Source organism: Dromaius novaehollandiae, chromosome W (genome assembly GCF_036370855.1).
Source record: "Dromaius novaehollandiae isolate bDroNov1 chromosome W, bDroNov1.hap1, whole genome shotgun sequence".
Taxonomy (NCBI): Eukaryota; Metazoa; Chordata; class Aves; order Casuariiformes; family Dromaiidae; genus Dromaius; species Dromaius novaehollandiae.
In genome coordinates, this window is record NC_088130.1 from 68,627,131 (window position 1) to 68,641,709 (window position 14,579).

General features: G+C 45.8%; 1 protein-coding gene across 1 annotated transcript in view; it reads right to left on the minus strand.

Moving 5' to 3' along the window:
- Nucleotides 1-14,579, minus strand: part of LOC112994487 (unconventional myosin-Vb) — a 119,626-nt gene that overhangs the window by 5,911 nt on the left and 99,136 nt on the right. Inside the window, exons 30-38 of the mRNA XM_064500850.1 lie at nt 11,000-11,198; nt 9,813-9,906; nt 8,113-8,256; nt 6,109-6,260; nt 5,435-5,524; nt 3,443-3,593; nt 2,838-3,123; nt 1,464-1,638; nt 18-98 (exon numbers count right to left, since the gene is read on the minus strand). Of these exons, the coding sequence (XP_064356920.1) occupies nt 18-98; nt 1,464-1,638; nt 2,838-3,123; nt 3,443-3,593; nt 5,435-5,524; nt 6,109-6,260; nt 8,113-8,256; nt 9,813-9,906; nt 11,000-11,198 (1,372 nt within the window). The remainder of the gene's footprint in view (nt 1-17; nt 99-1,463; nt 1,639-2,837; nt 3,124-3,442; nt 3,594-5,434; nt 5,525-6,108; nt 6,261-8,112; nt 8,257-9,812; nt 9,907-10,999; nt 11,199-14,579) is intronic.

Here is a 14,579-nt window from a genome sequence, read left to right on the forward strand (position 1 = left end):
ACAGCCCCTTAATTTACCTGTATGTTTCGTATGAAAGCTACTGTAACACGTTCTTCAAACTCATTCACAGGAGTGTAGAGATTAAGTATTTTTACAATCTGTGGAAAACAAAAAAGGATTACAGACAGTCATGAGAAGTCCAACTTTTCCAGAATACAAAGCACCACTAACATTTTAACATTGTCTTGATATGCCGTGACAAATCTCACATGAGACTACCTAGAAGTAGAAGCGGGAGAGCAAAATAGCACCACTTTCAGTGATGTGGATCAACCTGAAATCTGCTCAGAACTGATGAAACAGGAAAATCTGCTTGTAGAAAGTGAGATGTGATATGCTCTGCACATTCATAAACATTGCTAAAAATACGCATGTTTGCCCTAAGTGAACCTGTCCTAGGAAACAGCACAAATATCATCTTGTGCTCCTCTGCCTGCTGTAAAGGTTACGCCTTTACATACCCATCAAATTTCCTTCTTATGACAACGTTTGTAAACCGGGAATAAACTTGAACAACAGATTTATCTAGGGATATCCTTTGGGTTGGCCCATGGGGACTCGGGAAGATTCAGAATAGGTGACTGCTTCCCAGTACAACTGACATCACCTCCACAACACTTCTCCTGATCCTAACTCATTCCCGTCACAAGTCCTCAACCTCCCCTCTCACCACTCAGCTTCTGCCGCGGACAGATTCAGGGTGTGGAGAGGGAGACATAGGAGAAAGGACCCAGGAGAATCACTGGAGATCAACCCATACCTCCCTTAGTTTGACATTATCAAATAAATGGCACACAAGCCAGCAGCAAAGAACAGGGGCTTCTTCCTGTTGGAATCAAGTCTAAAAGGTTAAGTCAGATCCACTTAGTGCAATTATTTTGTGTGTTAATGAATGTAGTTCTCAACATCCTGGCCCAAATATGAATTCTTGCTGGGCACCCCACAGGACAAGAGAGATGAGATCCTAGCAGAAGACAACAGGTGGCTTTGTGAACTGTAACAACATCTAAAGTGCCTCGTTTATGCCAAAAAGTTGTCAGGGCTTGGCTTCAACTTTGAAGGATCTACTATGAAGCTCCAGCGCCATTGGTGGTGCTGCAAAATAGCAGCAGTCAGTGATGACCACCTCGAGAAGTTCAGTAGTCTCAGTCTGTGCAATGAAGAAAGGACATTGGGAGACCACTTTTTTCCAACCCTTTAATCATCAATACCTTGTGGTGTAAATTTCTGTCCTGCTCATGAAACAAAATTTTGTAAGTGTGTCTTGATGATAGGTCCAACAGGAGCTTTCATCTGAAAGCCAGAAAACTCAGGGAAATAACGAACAAGGTACTTGCTGATAAGGCAAATGCTGGAAGGGAACCCAGAGGCCAGCAGTGAATCAGCTGTGAAACGCTAATCCCCAAGCAGGTGAAACATCCTTATGTGCCAGAAGAGTTACCCGCGCGCCCTCCGGCCCCTACCTGCTGGGTAGTGAGCGAGGTACACAAGGAGCAGATGGCCTCGGCGTCCTCGGAGGTCTTCTTCTTCAGCTGCAGGAGCTGCGCTGCCTGAATCAAGGGCTCCAACGTCTGCGCCGCTCCGCTCTGCTGCAAGTTCTTCCCGCGCAGCCACTCCTCTAGCTGGCTTATGTTAAACCTGGATAAATAACGTGGATGAGACATGTGCTGAGAGCTGAGGGAGAATTCATAGCTTCTCCAAAACCATTTACTAGACTCGTGGTATGTTGCACTGTGGGTACGTGTTGCTTTTTTGATGCATATTGGCAATACAAATGGCATGGGACAACCAGAGCAAAACGTAACACTTTTCAACTCAAAGCAAAAATTACACTCTGTGTAACTTAAAATTAGGTGACCCAGGTAATAGCTGAACAGCACAAGGGATATGACTTTCAATAGTACTCAGATATGGTCAAATTTGGAGAAAAAAAAAATCAATGAAAATTAAGCTTTTAACAAGCTTCTAAAGTGCTAAAAAAAAAAAAAAATCCTGCAACGTGCCCAAGTACCTTTGAAAATATCTGTGCACAAAAATGCCTTTGTCCATGCCCACTCCCAGGCTCAAGGACAATGGGCAAAGGACCCACCACGGGAAAGGGAGAGGGAAGAGAAAGGTAGGTTTAAATCTTTTACAGCAAGAAGTAAATTGCTAGATTTATACCAGGGCTGGTAAATATTCATGACTCCTTTTTGGCAGGTGTGCATCAGCTCTCCTATGGAATTGCAATTTATTACAGTGTTATATTACGACAGAGATGGGGCGCAGGGGCCCCTGACCCCAGCGCAGCCTGCGGACATCCATGCCTGTGCTTGCCGGGGACTCCCGTGAGTCAGAGGGGCTTTGCACAGCCACAGGGGTCTGCCTCTGTGATCAACCCAAAGAACCTTGGACACTAAAAGACTTGTCACTCTAAAAACAGCAGACATCGCAGTGGGAGGCAGTGAGGAGACACAACGCTCCTTTCCAGGTCCCAACAAGTAACGCGTCCTACATCACTTGGTGGAGCCTTTGGGCTGTGCAAGCTTTCTGCTCACGTGGGGCAAAGCAAGGTGGGATAAGGCCCACCCTAATTTCCATAACGTGTTTAATCCACCAAGGGCACAGCAAATTGCCTTGTACACATGTTGTGCAATGAGGGTTAGCTTTGATTACCACTGCTTCTCCTTGGACTGCTGATGGTTACATCAGTTCCCTGTTTCACCCAAGTTTGCTGAACCCAAACAGTTCCTCTCCTTACTTACAGTTACCCTTTATTTTACTACCTTCCCCACTTCTAAAACTAACAAAACTTGCCCTCGAGCAGGTGAGGGCAGTGCCTCAAGCCCCGGTCCCACCTTAGCTGCATGCCAGTGCTCCACGAGCAGACGTCCTTCCGCAGCAGGAGGTTGTTGAGGGTGACCGCGTTGATCATGTAGAAGAGCTGCTTGAAGACCTGCTGGATGATCTCTGGGTCCAGGCCCTGATCGCACATGATATTGTAGAAGGCGTTCATCTGGCGGATGACTGCGTCCAAGCTGTACGAGCTGTCGCTGTCTGCCATGCTGGAGGAGCGATTCCTGTAGCCCATTGGCTTCACGCCGGAAAGCCCCTGGATGCTCTCATTTTCCAACATTGCCGACACTGAGAAAGGAGGAAAAAAATCAGAAGAGAAAACCTGCTAATCATGAGAGGTGAGAAACTGCTCCGTCTGTGGTGAATTTTATGGGCTGTCATAAGCATGGAGCAGCCTCAAAGTGGTACAACACGCTGGATGCTGGGTGGTCTCAACAGGGAACGGATCCATGAATTGACTTTTTTCTTTTTGCAAAACGTCTCTTGCCCCTGCAGGCTTTCCCTTTGGGGAGAAGCATTGCTAGCACTGCAGGAAGGTCCAAGAAACATTCAGAGCATCCAATTACAGCTGAAAACCACCCTAAAGGCTAACGCGCGGTCCACTTACCTATCATGGGCTGCAATATGCCCTCTGCTATCTTAATGAGCTGCTGATAGATCTGGATGGAGAGATCGCTCAGCACCTGGCGGTACTCGGTCAGGTCGAAGTTCTTGAGACAGTGCTCATTCTGCTTGGCGGTGTTTTGTGTCATAAAACCCTAAACAGGAGCAGATTAAAACAGCTGGCTTCATTATTCATCGCCCGGTAAAATCACTGCATTAAAAAAAATAAGCTTAGAGTATAATGCATCCAGATATGTTAACAATGTACATTTTTAGACTCTATAATAGAAGAAAGAGGCGGCTCATAAATCACTTTGGATTTATTCAGTCACTTTTTGTTAATTATTATGAGGGGGCTGCTTTTTGAAGAAAACCATCATTAAGCAGTAAGCTTTTCATTTGAACTTTAGCACGGAGAAATATTCTGTATTAATTGTAATACAAATCTGAAAGAGCAAATGACTTGTCAGCACCCTGAGAAACTCTTGGTTGTCCATTTGTTTATCCCTGTGCATCAGTTATCTGCTGACAACCCCAAACATTTCAGTCAGAGATTAAGGCTTCAGAAAAGAAAAACTAAACACCCTCCTCTTCCATAAAAAAGAGAAACATTTTGTGCTAACAACCTGCTATTGTTTTTTTTTTTTTTTTGACAACTTGTTAAACTGATTTGATTTGACGCCCATAAATCTCCTCTAGTAGCTGATTTTTTTCCCAGCCTTTAGCTGAAAAAGCAGCTGATCCCCGATCCTGCAAACAGCTGCTGCAGCCCGCAATTCTGGGCTCCTGCCTTAAGGACTTCTTGAGCCATTTTTGCTTACAGAGGCACATGTGACATCACTTACATCTGTAATTAGCACAGGCGCTTTAATTGCTTGTTCACATAGTAGTCTTCCCAATTTAGTGTCAAAATGAGAGCTACACTACTAATGTTTTTTTTTTTTTTTTGCTGACTAGCAAAGTGTAAATATGCAACACGTACATTTGGAGCTGGCTTCCGAATTTCTCACTTTTCTGCACAAATAAAAAAGGTGCTACGCTCTTGGAACTGCAAAAATTCCATTTTGTTTGGCTTTTTCTTTCAAGCTTATTTTCTTAAAAATCAGCTGGGTTTCAAACTAAAGGAAACCATAGTCTGGAAACTACTCAGATGGGAATGATTCCCTCCCCCTCTGTTTTTGGGCAAAATCATCAACCCAGTTAGTAAATAGCTGGCTCAGCTGACACTGCATAACCGTGGCAAACAATGTGAAATTTAAGCTTTTTTTTTTTCCTGCTGGTGTTCTGGGAATAATTCTCTTTAAATGCAATGCTGCTATCCAGGCAGAAGAGGGCGAACAGCAGCTTAACTATTACTAAATCTTATCTAAATTATTATTTTTTTAATTTAGAACTTGGAAGTACAGCAGCGTTTTTACCAACCGAACATTATCCTGTAAATGATCTGAATAGTTAATTTGATTCCAAGACTTTAAATTCTCAGTTCTTCTTTATTCTTAAAGCTCGACTGTTCAACATAAACCTAACACAAATCAAGAGTAAATGAGAAACTACATAATTTGGCTCTATTACAAGTTTTAAGACCAATGCCAATGATTATTCAGAATAAAATTGCAGCATTTAGAATCACTTCTCCTTTGGGTAATCAAAGGACTGAAATCAAGAGAACAGCCTTTGAAAGCAGCCTACCAGGAGGGATTTCCCTGCTCAGATGAAGCAAATTGCAGGACTGGCTTTAAAATTCGAAACACTGCTAATACGAGTCAGAACAAATTGTGGGTTATGCTACAAGTGTCCTGGTTTCTGCTCTCCAATGTCTTGCCCACCATGCTCATGAGGCTCTGTCGGAGCTGCCTCTTGTTATATCCAAATAAAAAGAGGAGAGTCAGAAAGCAGCCCACATCATAGCCAGAGCCGAGCCCCGGGAGCCCAGGAGAACAACACTAGCCCAGAGCAAAATTCCTGGAAAAATGCAAAAAATACTCAAGTTTCTCACCGCATCTCCGCTGTATTGCTTTAAGCAGTGCAGGAGGCGACACGTGTTAGCCAGCCAAAACGACGTCATCTGGAAGTCCTCGTTGTGCTTCTGCAGGAGCAAAAGGAAACCCGTGAGACCCCTCCTCGGCGGGGGAAGGCGGCACGTGAAGGCGAAAGGGTTTCAAATTTCCCTGCTTGGCGTGCAAAGCCCTCTCTCCGCGAATGGCCAGCTTTACTGAGGATATTCGCTTTTTGTTCTCTGCAAACAATTTTTTAATCTAACTGCTTGTAAGTGCAAATAGCAGTATCTTCATTCCTAAGATAACCTGCATTTTTTCTTTTTGAATAAAGTACAGCTGTAAAAGCAGTCTACGTGATACTTCTTGCTGTGGCAGTAGTGCTTTTCTTAAGGCTCAAGTTTGTCACACATTTGCACCATCCATACCTGACCATAAAAATGAGATACCTTCATCTCCTGCATCAAATCTGGCAGCTAAGCCGGCATTAACAAGATCTAAGGTTTATTCCTGGCTCTGCACTGGCCTGGTGGGCAAATCATCCCCTTGTTCTTCTTAAGAGGGAAGCAAGGCAAGGGAGTGGGTTTGAAAATCACCTTGAGAGTGGAACACCAAACCCTGGACGTGGTCATACCCATCCCACCCTTTCCTCAAGTCAGAGGAAACCTGCACCCACCTTCAACACTTTCTTAATGCCGTTGATGGTGGAGGTGAGCAAGGAGTGCACTTTCTGGTCATCGTTGATGTAGTCCGCGTGCCTGATGCACATGTAGAGGATGTAGGCGGGGAGGCAAGGGACGGTGGCAGACACCGTCTGCGGCTTCAGATCTAGAAGTTCAGTAAAACACAACCCAAATTTGCCAGCTGTCTGCCAGAGAAGCCCCCAGGCAAGACCCCGGCTCCGGGGAAGCTGAGATTTCAGCTCCGTGGTGTAGATGCAGACCCAGAGGCGCAATGCCAGGACGGACTGACAACCCGACAGAGCCAGCCAAAGGCAGGAGGACAGAGCCCTGCGGTCCACGAGGGCAGCACTGCCTGCGCGGAGGTTGCTGGTGCTCTGGGTAGTCAGTGGAGCTACATCTTCTTTACTTTAGGAATTACTACCCAAGCAGCACACAGATAATCTTGGAAAAACTCCCTGAAGCTCCCAGGAATGCTTTGTGCAGGTTGTAGAAAGAAATAACTCTAAATTCACCACCTAGTAAACCATTCTTTCCCTCAAGATACTGAATCTGGACAGCTCCTGCAGGAATTTGCAGCCTCCAAGGCTAAAGGAAGAGCCCATCTGATCCGAGGACCACAGCGACGGGCCAGCATCATTCCCGGACCACTCGTTAGATCCCTGCAGGCTCTGCTAGGACTACAGAGATGGTAAACGCTAACACTTAGCCAGGGAGGCTTGGCAATATCTAACGGGGTTGAAGGTGGGGGACACTGGCAGCAATTCTGATCAAACCTTCCAGAGCAAGAGAGCTCAGGAGTTTATAATGTACTGCAGCTACCCTCAAACGTCTCATAAAACAAACTGCCTTTGTTCCACTGCTGTGCAAGACCCCCAGGGTTTATCCTTTATTATCCCCTTTTATTATCTCCCTGTGGCAGTGGATAAAGGAGAGATGGTAAAGAACTACTTTTGATTTCCATCCTTCCTTGTGGCACCTAAATGATGCAAGACTTAAGCTCTTGCAAGTACAACATACTTCACGATCATAAAACGGGCATTTCAGATTTCAGAAGTGGGCAATCCAAATTTCTGCATCATGCAGACTCCAATAATCACCACAAAAACAAAATCATCGATTGCAATCCCTCAGGTTTTACGAGTCATTGGTGGGACTAACCTAGCACAGGTTAACTGCTTCAGAGGTAAGGCAATTTCACACAAAGCAAACAGAAGCAATGAGCTTAAAGACTTAATTTTAACTTCTAGTAGCACCATGTTTTTAATCAGCATTTCCTCCCGCACAACACCACCAGCTCATTTTGCAGCGCACAGCTCCAGAGGAGGTGGAGGATTTTGTACCCCTGCAAGCAGGTGTGCTACCATGTTTAGACGTTTACCTGCTGTCAAACACTAGAGGTGGATGACACAGCTCCAAACAGGCTTCAGTAAATGCTCCAGAGCAAAAAAAAAAAAAAAACCAACCCCATTTCCAGGAACAGAATTTAAATCTTCACTAAATACCCAAACCTCTGGATTCAGAAAATATAAACACCCAACTAGGCTACGACTTACAAACTTGCAAGCAGTACATGTGTCCGATCTCCCAGGAAAGAGCAGAGGTAAGAGCAGCAGTAGAAATAGAGGCCTGTCTAATACAAAATGCCGTAGAGTGAGGAATTAAGGAATTATACGACCCCAAGCTCCCAAACCTGGGGAGCCCAAAGCTGGCCGGCATTTGGGTTGGGCAGGGGGAAGGAGGCTGCAGCCACGCACCCATATCTGCTCTTTGTGGTTACAGCAGTGCTCCCAAAAGGGCATATGCACAGTTTTTAAGCGTTTTGCCAGTTCAGAGCATTAGCTGAGTCCTGCTAGGGCTTTAAACCAGAGCAATCATAGTTGCCCCTATTTTGAGGTCTAAAGCCTCATAAAAACATCTCTCAGTTGAGTTTCCAATTTATAACGTCTCTCCAGGGAGAGCACAAGGCGCGAGACACGGCCCCAGAGCAAGCTGCTAACCTGTGACGAGGTTTCGCACAAGAAGCGGCTCGTCCTCTTTGTAATACTCCAGCATTCCCTGGAAATCTTTCTCCTTCCTCTGGACTGCGACCTGCCGGTTGAGCTCGTGCTGCCTCCTCTCCGTCTGTACCATCGCTTGGGATGCTGCAAAGAGAGGACACGAAACGTTAGAGCTGGTGATGGAGAGCTGATCCGTTGGCCTTAGACCAGGCACCAGGTGAATTTGTTATATATAAAGTCCAATAATGTCCTCAGCTTCAGACAAATCTTTTAAAAAATAGGTCTTGAGTTCCAAGCCAACTGTAGTTCTGGCTCTGAGCAAAGTAAAGAATGCAGAAGTCAGACCTCAAGAACAAAAATGAAGCAATTTTCTGTTTTCTAAGGAATCCCAGGCTACAGCTGGAGGGTGCAAACCCTAGGGGAATCTTTTAACCGCACCATTTTCATGGAGGAAAAAAAGCCAGCTTATGAAAAAATATATTTGCAACACAGCTTATGGCTGGCTGTGAAGCCAAGCTAGGAAGTATGATGGCACACTACTGAGCACTGTGCTTGCATAAAATTTTAATAAAGCAGAAGACTATGAGACTCGAATGCAAGTATTGCAGTAAACATCAGCCTGATGCATGCAAATTATAGTGACAAAGACCAGCTGTACTAGCTGTGGAAATCCTCCATTTATTCAACTTAATTTCACTTAATGTCTGGTTTTCAGAAATTAGCTCATGAGAACTGAGTTCTCTGGTTAATCACTGTTTCAACAGAGAAAGAGAAGTTGTTTTTATATAGCACAGATGTCTTGTTTGAGGTGTTTTCTCATCGAGAATGAGGGTTTTTTTTTTCTTTTTAATGAGAAAAAGAAAAAAAAGCCCAAGTATCTTTAACCCCCTCAAATTCCCAGAACAGAGGTTCCTAGTAGCCGCTGGAGTCCTCTCTAAATCTCTGCTGGGGTCACAGCAGTGACTGTAATGAAAGAGCAAAGGCATCCGAAACACCATCCGGAGCCTGGCACAGGGCAAGCGTCTCCTCGCAAGCACCCACTGCCACCCTCGCCTCCCCCGATCCTCCTGCAAGCGTCAGCGGGAGCACGTTGGCAAGCGAAAGGAGGCTCCGGACTTCTGGCCTGGATTTTGCATCTGTCCCTATGTGATTAAAGACTCCAGGAGAATTCAGGGATGCTTCTTCCCAATTAGCCCATTTTCAGATTCACGTCCAAGGTGAAGAAGGTGGCAGCAGTTACAGGACGCAGTTGTACTTGTTCAAAGGCAGCCTAATAACCACTTGTGGGCTTAAGCTGGACTTTTAGGTCTCTTCCCCCATTTAAACTGGTATTTCTTACTTCAAGTTTCCATTTCCACCAGTGGCTACTCAATTTGCTTGTCCATATTTTACAAATGGAGCCCAGACTGTACAACCTGACATTATGACCCTAAATGCCAAAAAAAATAGTTAAAGGCCCTCCAAGAAAGAGGAGGAGAATAGATGATTGCATAAAAATTGAAGCCCACGTAGAGTCACGAAAATAACCTATAATTAGACTGAAAAATCACAAGCACAGTGACCCTAGAGCACTGACCAGCAATTGCTGGGAGTGGGAGCAAAAGCTTTGAGTGGAAATCTGCAGTTCTCTGAGGTTGGCCAACGCAGCAAAACCGGAATGCTGTTCCCCCACCAGCAACCTCCAACAAAAGCAAAGTCACCTTCAAAATCTTGGACCTTCTTCATATAAATCTTTAGCTGCTTCTTCAGCTTCTTTTCATTCTTTTCCAACTTTTCTAGTAACTCTTTGAGATCCTAAAAAACAGAAGATGTAATAGGTTTAAAAAAAACAAAACAAAACAAAAATATACCCTCAGGTGGGCCAGCTGAGTAGGGCTAACTACTTCCCACAGGGACAACAGGACAAACAATCCATCAAGCTCTTTCCAAGCATGGTCAGAGATGAAGAAAAACGTCAGCTTTTAAAGCGGATTTCTCCAGGACTTTATTTTAAAGAACAGGTCACCCTGCTGTCCCCAGCAGTGACCTTCTGCTCCAGGGATGGAGGTTGGGAGCCAGGCATTGAGCAAGTAGAAGTCCTCCCCGCCGTGACGTGAGCAGAACAGAGCTCCCCTCAGGTGCTCAGGTCCTTCTCGGCTCTTTATAAAGGTCTCCCAACAGCTCCACACTACAAAGTGAAGCTGAGCAAAAGCACCTTATACAAACTATACATCCAACTTGGTTTCCCCTGAAGTCAGCAGCAAAGCTTCCACTGACTTCTACAGGGCTACGTAAGAGCTGCCTTGTTTTCCATTGGCTCTACAGGATTTCTTGGTGCTATAAATCAAGTCCCGTTGCTGGGGCGGATAATTAACCACACAGGAGAGCAATAAAGCAAAGACCCTTTAGTTCTGCTGGAAGATGTACTTCTGACACGGCAGGAGCAGAGACAAAGTGGCCTCCTCGGGCTCTCCTCCCGCAACAGGTTGAGGTTCGCCCCGTGACCATTACCACAAGGACCCTCGCTGCTGTACACCTACTTCTTCTCGGTGTAGCCTACAGTAGGCAATTACTCACAACGTGCCACCCAGGGAATTTTATTCCTGCCCGTTATTTATATTTAAACAGTTCCAATACTATTTAGACGCAATAGAGCTGTTAAGCAGCCCTCACCCCAATTCACTCTGGACAACACACACAGATACAGGAGGTGTGTGTGGGGGAAAGTATGACCACTCGGCACTTTCCAGAGGGGCACAGGGCCTCCCCACCACCAACTGATGCAAGTAAATATGTGCAAAGCCCCCAGGGCCTCATCCTCCCCTTCATTTCCCATCTCATCTCTGTCAAGCCCTGTTTTCACTTCCTTAGGCTGCGAAGGACAGTGGTTTTCAGTGCAATCGCTTACCAGATTCTCGTTGGTGAGGCGCGTAATTTCTTGCTGAAGCCCAAACTCCACCTGGGCCTCCGGAGATAGCTGCAGGGTCTGCAAGAAGGCCTGCTGCTGTTTCTCCATCTCCTCCTTCATTGCCTCTACTTGGTTCTTCAGAGTTTCGACCTCCTCCTCGTGCTCTCTCCGCTGGTCCTGGAGCTGTGCTTCCAGCAGCCTGAGGAAAAGCCCACTCTGACCATCAGTGATTTTGGCACTGCAGAGGTAACTACCACTTTGAGTCCGGATCCTTCAAAGTCAACTTTGGCTACGTCCCTGGGGGAGCGAATGGACCTCCCAAAGACTGACACACACACACATAGGGGTGCTATGGCTGTTACTGCAATGCTACCTTATTATTTGTGATACTGGATGTTAAACCACTCATGGGACGTGAACATGCTCCAGACAGGTCCCTAAAGGCAAGAGCCTTGGAGCGACAGCCAGGACAGCCCGGACTCCAACCCGGCTCAACATGCCCAACGCAGAACGCGGCAACACGACTTCAGAGGGGAGCTGTGACCACAAGCATGCACGAAAATCCTTCCAATTGGAAAGTTAGGCGACTGGTCAATCAACAAAAATGATCACTAATCATTTACTTAAGTCTCATCTTCTACCTTGCTCAATGATCCAAAAAATCCAAGAGGTCCCTTCTTTCTGCAGCTATATCGCAAATTTGGGTCACTTTACTTCTCCCTTGAGCAAGAAGCAGATGCAGGGCAGGAGAACAGCACAGCCCGTGACCCGCAGGTTTTCTGAAAGCTCAGCACACAAAGGGCCATTGTTGCTGGGCTCTGGCCCCTTTTAAGCGTCAGCTTTTGCTCTTGCAAACTGAACTACGTGTAATGCAAGCTGCTCCTTCGGTTAGACTGCCACGGGCTTTGTTTGCTGTTGCTGGGAGCTTTTAAAAGGGCAGAAGCTGAAACCTTTTATTTGTTCTAGCTATTTGTATGACTGTTGCTTATCTTTATTTAAAAATATATATATATATATATACAGGTATACCCCTACTGTCTTTCATCACCTACCTGCAGGAAACTGTGCAAGAGGGAACTTTCTGTTCAGTTCCAGGCTACCAGCTCCATAGTCACTGCTGACTTCACCAGGAGTCTTCAGCAGTGGGAAAAAATACTAATTTCCTTGCACTCTGCCATGTGCACACACTAACACCATGATGACCAGAAGTCACCTAAACCAGCCATTCCCCACTTTTCCATGGGTACCCAAACTTTCCGGGACGATGCACAGACACGTGAGATCCCTTCTCTACCTGGGAGCCACCAGCGAGGCATTTAGTTACTATATTGTCATTTCCTAAATCAGTTGCTCAGAAATCAGGTGATTTATCTGGTTGTTTTAAATTTAGGAACAAAAACAGGAAGGAAACGCTAATGAGAACCTGCCCCATCCCCTGCTCTGTACTAACCCTGGCCGCAGCTGCCTGGGGATGCCCGGGTCACCCAGGCTGGTTTGCAGAGGGTGGATGGGCAGCAAAGCAAATGCTGGAAACTGGGAACCTTTACAAAAGCTCCCAATTTTGCACCCACAAATGGAGGACAGCTCCAAGCTCTCAGCCAACTCCTTGATGGAAAGGTTGTTGCCTCCTGTACACATCCACACTGGTGGGGTGCTGACAAACTCCGACATCGGATGCAACTGCAATGCCCAAGGGGAGGAAAACTCCAACATGGACACCATGCCTGGGACATGCCTCGACCGCCGAACAGTGCCAGCAGGGAAAAAGCTACAACTCTTCTAGTCCCACTAGTAAATTCATGCCTGCGAACTAGTTTCCCATCAGCAACAATTCATTTCTTTTTCTTGTTGGATAGAGTGCATCAAAGAACACTTGCTTTCTATGGAAGATCTTTGGATGAAAAGCATTAACCATTTTCTAGTTTGGTCTTTTTGTTTTGTTTTTGGGGCTTCTTTTTTATTTCATTTTATTTTTTGCTTTTAAAAGGTCCAAATAACCCAACCTCTCTCCCATTTTCCAGCAAAAGACATGAACGGATATTTTCTAAATATAAATACATGGACCATAATGCATTCAGCCTCATAATCATGTTGTCAGGAGTTATATTCTTAATAGGGTTGGAAAATACAGGCCCACCATGAAGCAACGTACTAAGCACTACTTCTCATTTTATTTCTTCATGTGGGTTCAGATTAACTATGAGCAACCCTCAGAAATGTGCGTTTCTTCTATAAACTTGGGTCCCTACTTCTCTTTGAAAAATAAGTGAATCATCCCTGTTATTTTGCCTGCCACTTTGTGGATTTAGTCTGATCCCTCCAGCTGGGACAGCTATAGACTACCTTGTGCAATAGATTATTTTAACTTTTCCTCTCCATAGTGTCTTTAATCAGCTGGTTTCGTAGCCTTTACAAAACTCACGGGCTGGAGCCTCATCACTCCCCCGCAGGCAGGGCACCGGCCCGTTATCGGCTCTTCCGAGCACGAGAAGAAACAGCAGGAGCAGGAGCAGGAGTCCCCGTTTCCTCACACCTTGCTTTAATTTCCACAGGCATTTCTCAATATTCATTGGCCTGGAGATGTGAGACCCTCCCAGAAGCACCATCAGTCCCAGAAGGTCCCAAAGAGGCGGGTGCTGCCACCGCGCGTCCTGCCGTGCCATCTGCCCACCTGGCCAGCGTGTGGGCAGGGTGCAAGGAAGGCAACGCATGGTCACCGCTCACCTCCCTTCTCGCATTTTGGCAACGGGGAGCCGGCTCCTGGTATGTTCATGAACGGGAGAAAACGCTTTAGGGAGAGCTCTCCCATGGATGACAGCAGCTCGTTAGCGAAGGAAGAGGAAGAATACACAAAAGGGCAGGTAAAAAGAGGGATGGAGAGAGGAAGCAGAAGGAAGAGGGGGGAAAAAAAAAAGCGTTTGACCTGGCAACTTGCTTTAAGCCTTGATAAGCCAAGCCGAGCTCTCCATCTTCATTGAGATAACCCCAGTCCTCAGTCTTGCTAGAAGTAAAGGACAGAAAAAGAAAACAAGAGGACAGAGAAAGACAAAAGGTCAGTTGCAACAGAAAGGGGGAAAATGCAGAACCCTTATTACATCCAATTTTTTTAAAGCACACTTTCATTGCATCGCATTTTCTTTTCCACCATGCTAAATGAGAAGAACCGTGGTCAGTTCATGAGGCCCCCGTTGCGCCCCAGGGGACCCCTGTGACTCGTGTAGGTGTCTTCTCCCTCCACATCAATGACACCATCACACCGGGCACCTCCACAGCCCTTTCCTCGCCGCTGCCGACACAAACACCAGGTTGGGAGGGACCTTTGGAGATCAACTAGTCCAACCTCCTGCTCAAAGCAGGTCTAGAAGAGATGCCGTGTATCATGATTCTTGAAACCTTTCTGCTTTTACTGAAAAGCCCAACTCTTGGGGACCAGAACCTCAGTTTTCATTTCTATATGGCCAAATTGTTTCACATAGAATTGCAAGGAAACACTTAGAAGACATACTGACTATCTCAAAACTATGTTAAAGTCATGTGCTTAAAAATCAGGGGAGAGGAACAAGGGGCAAGAGTAATATGT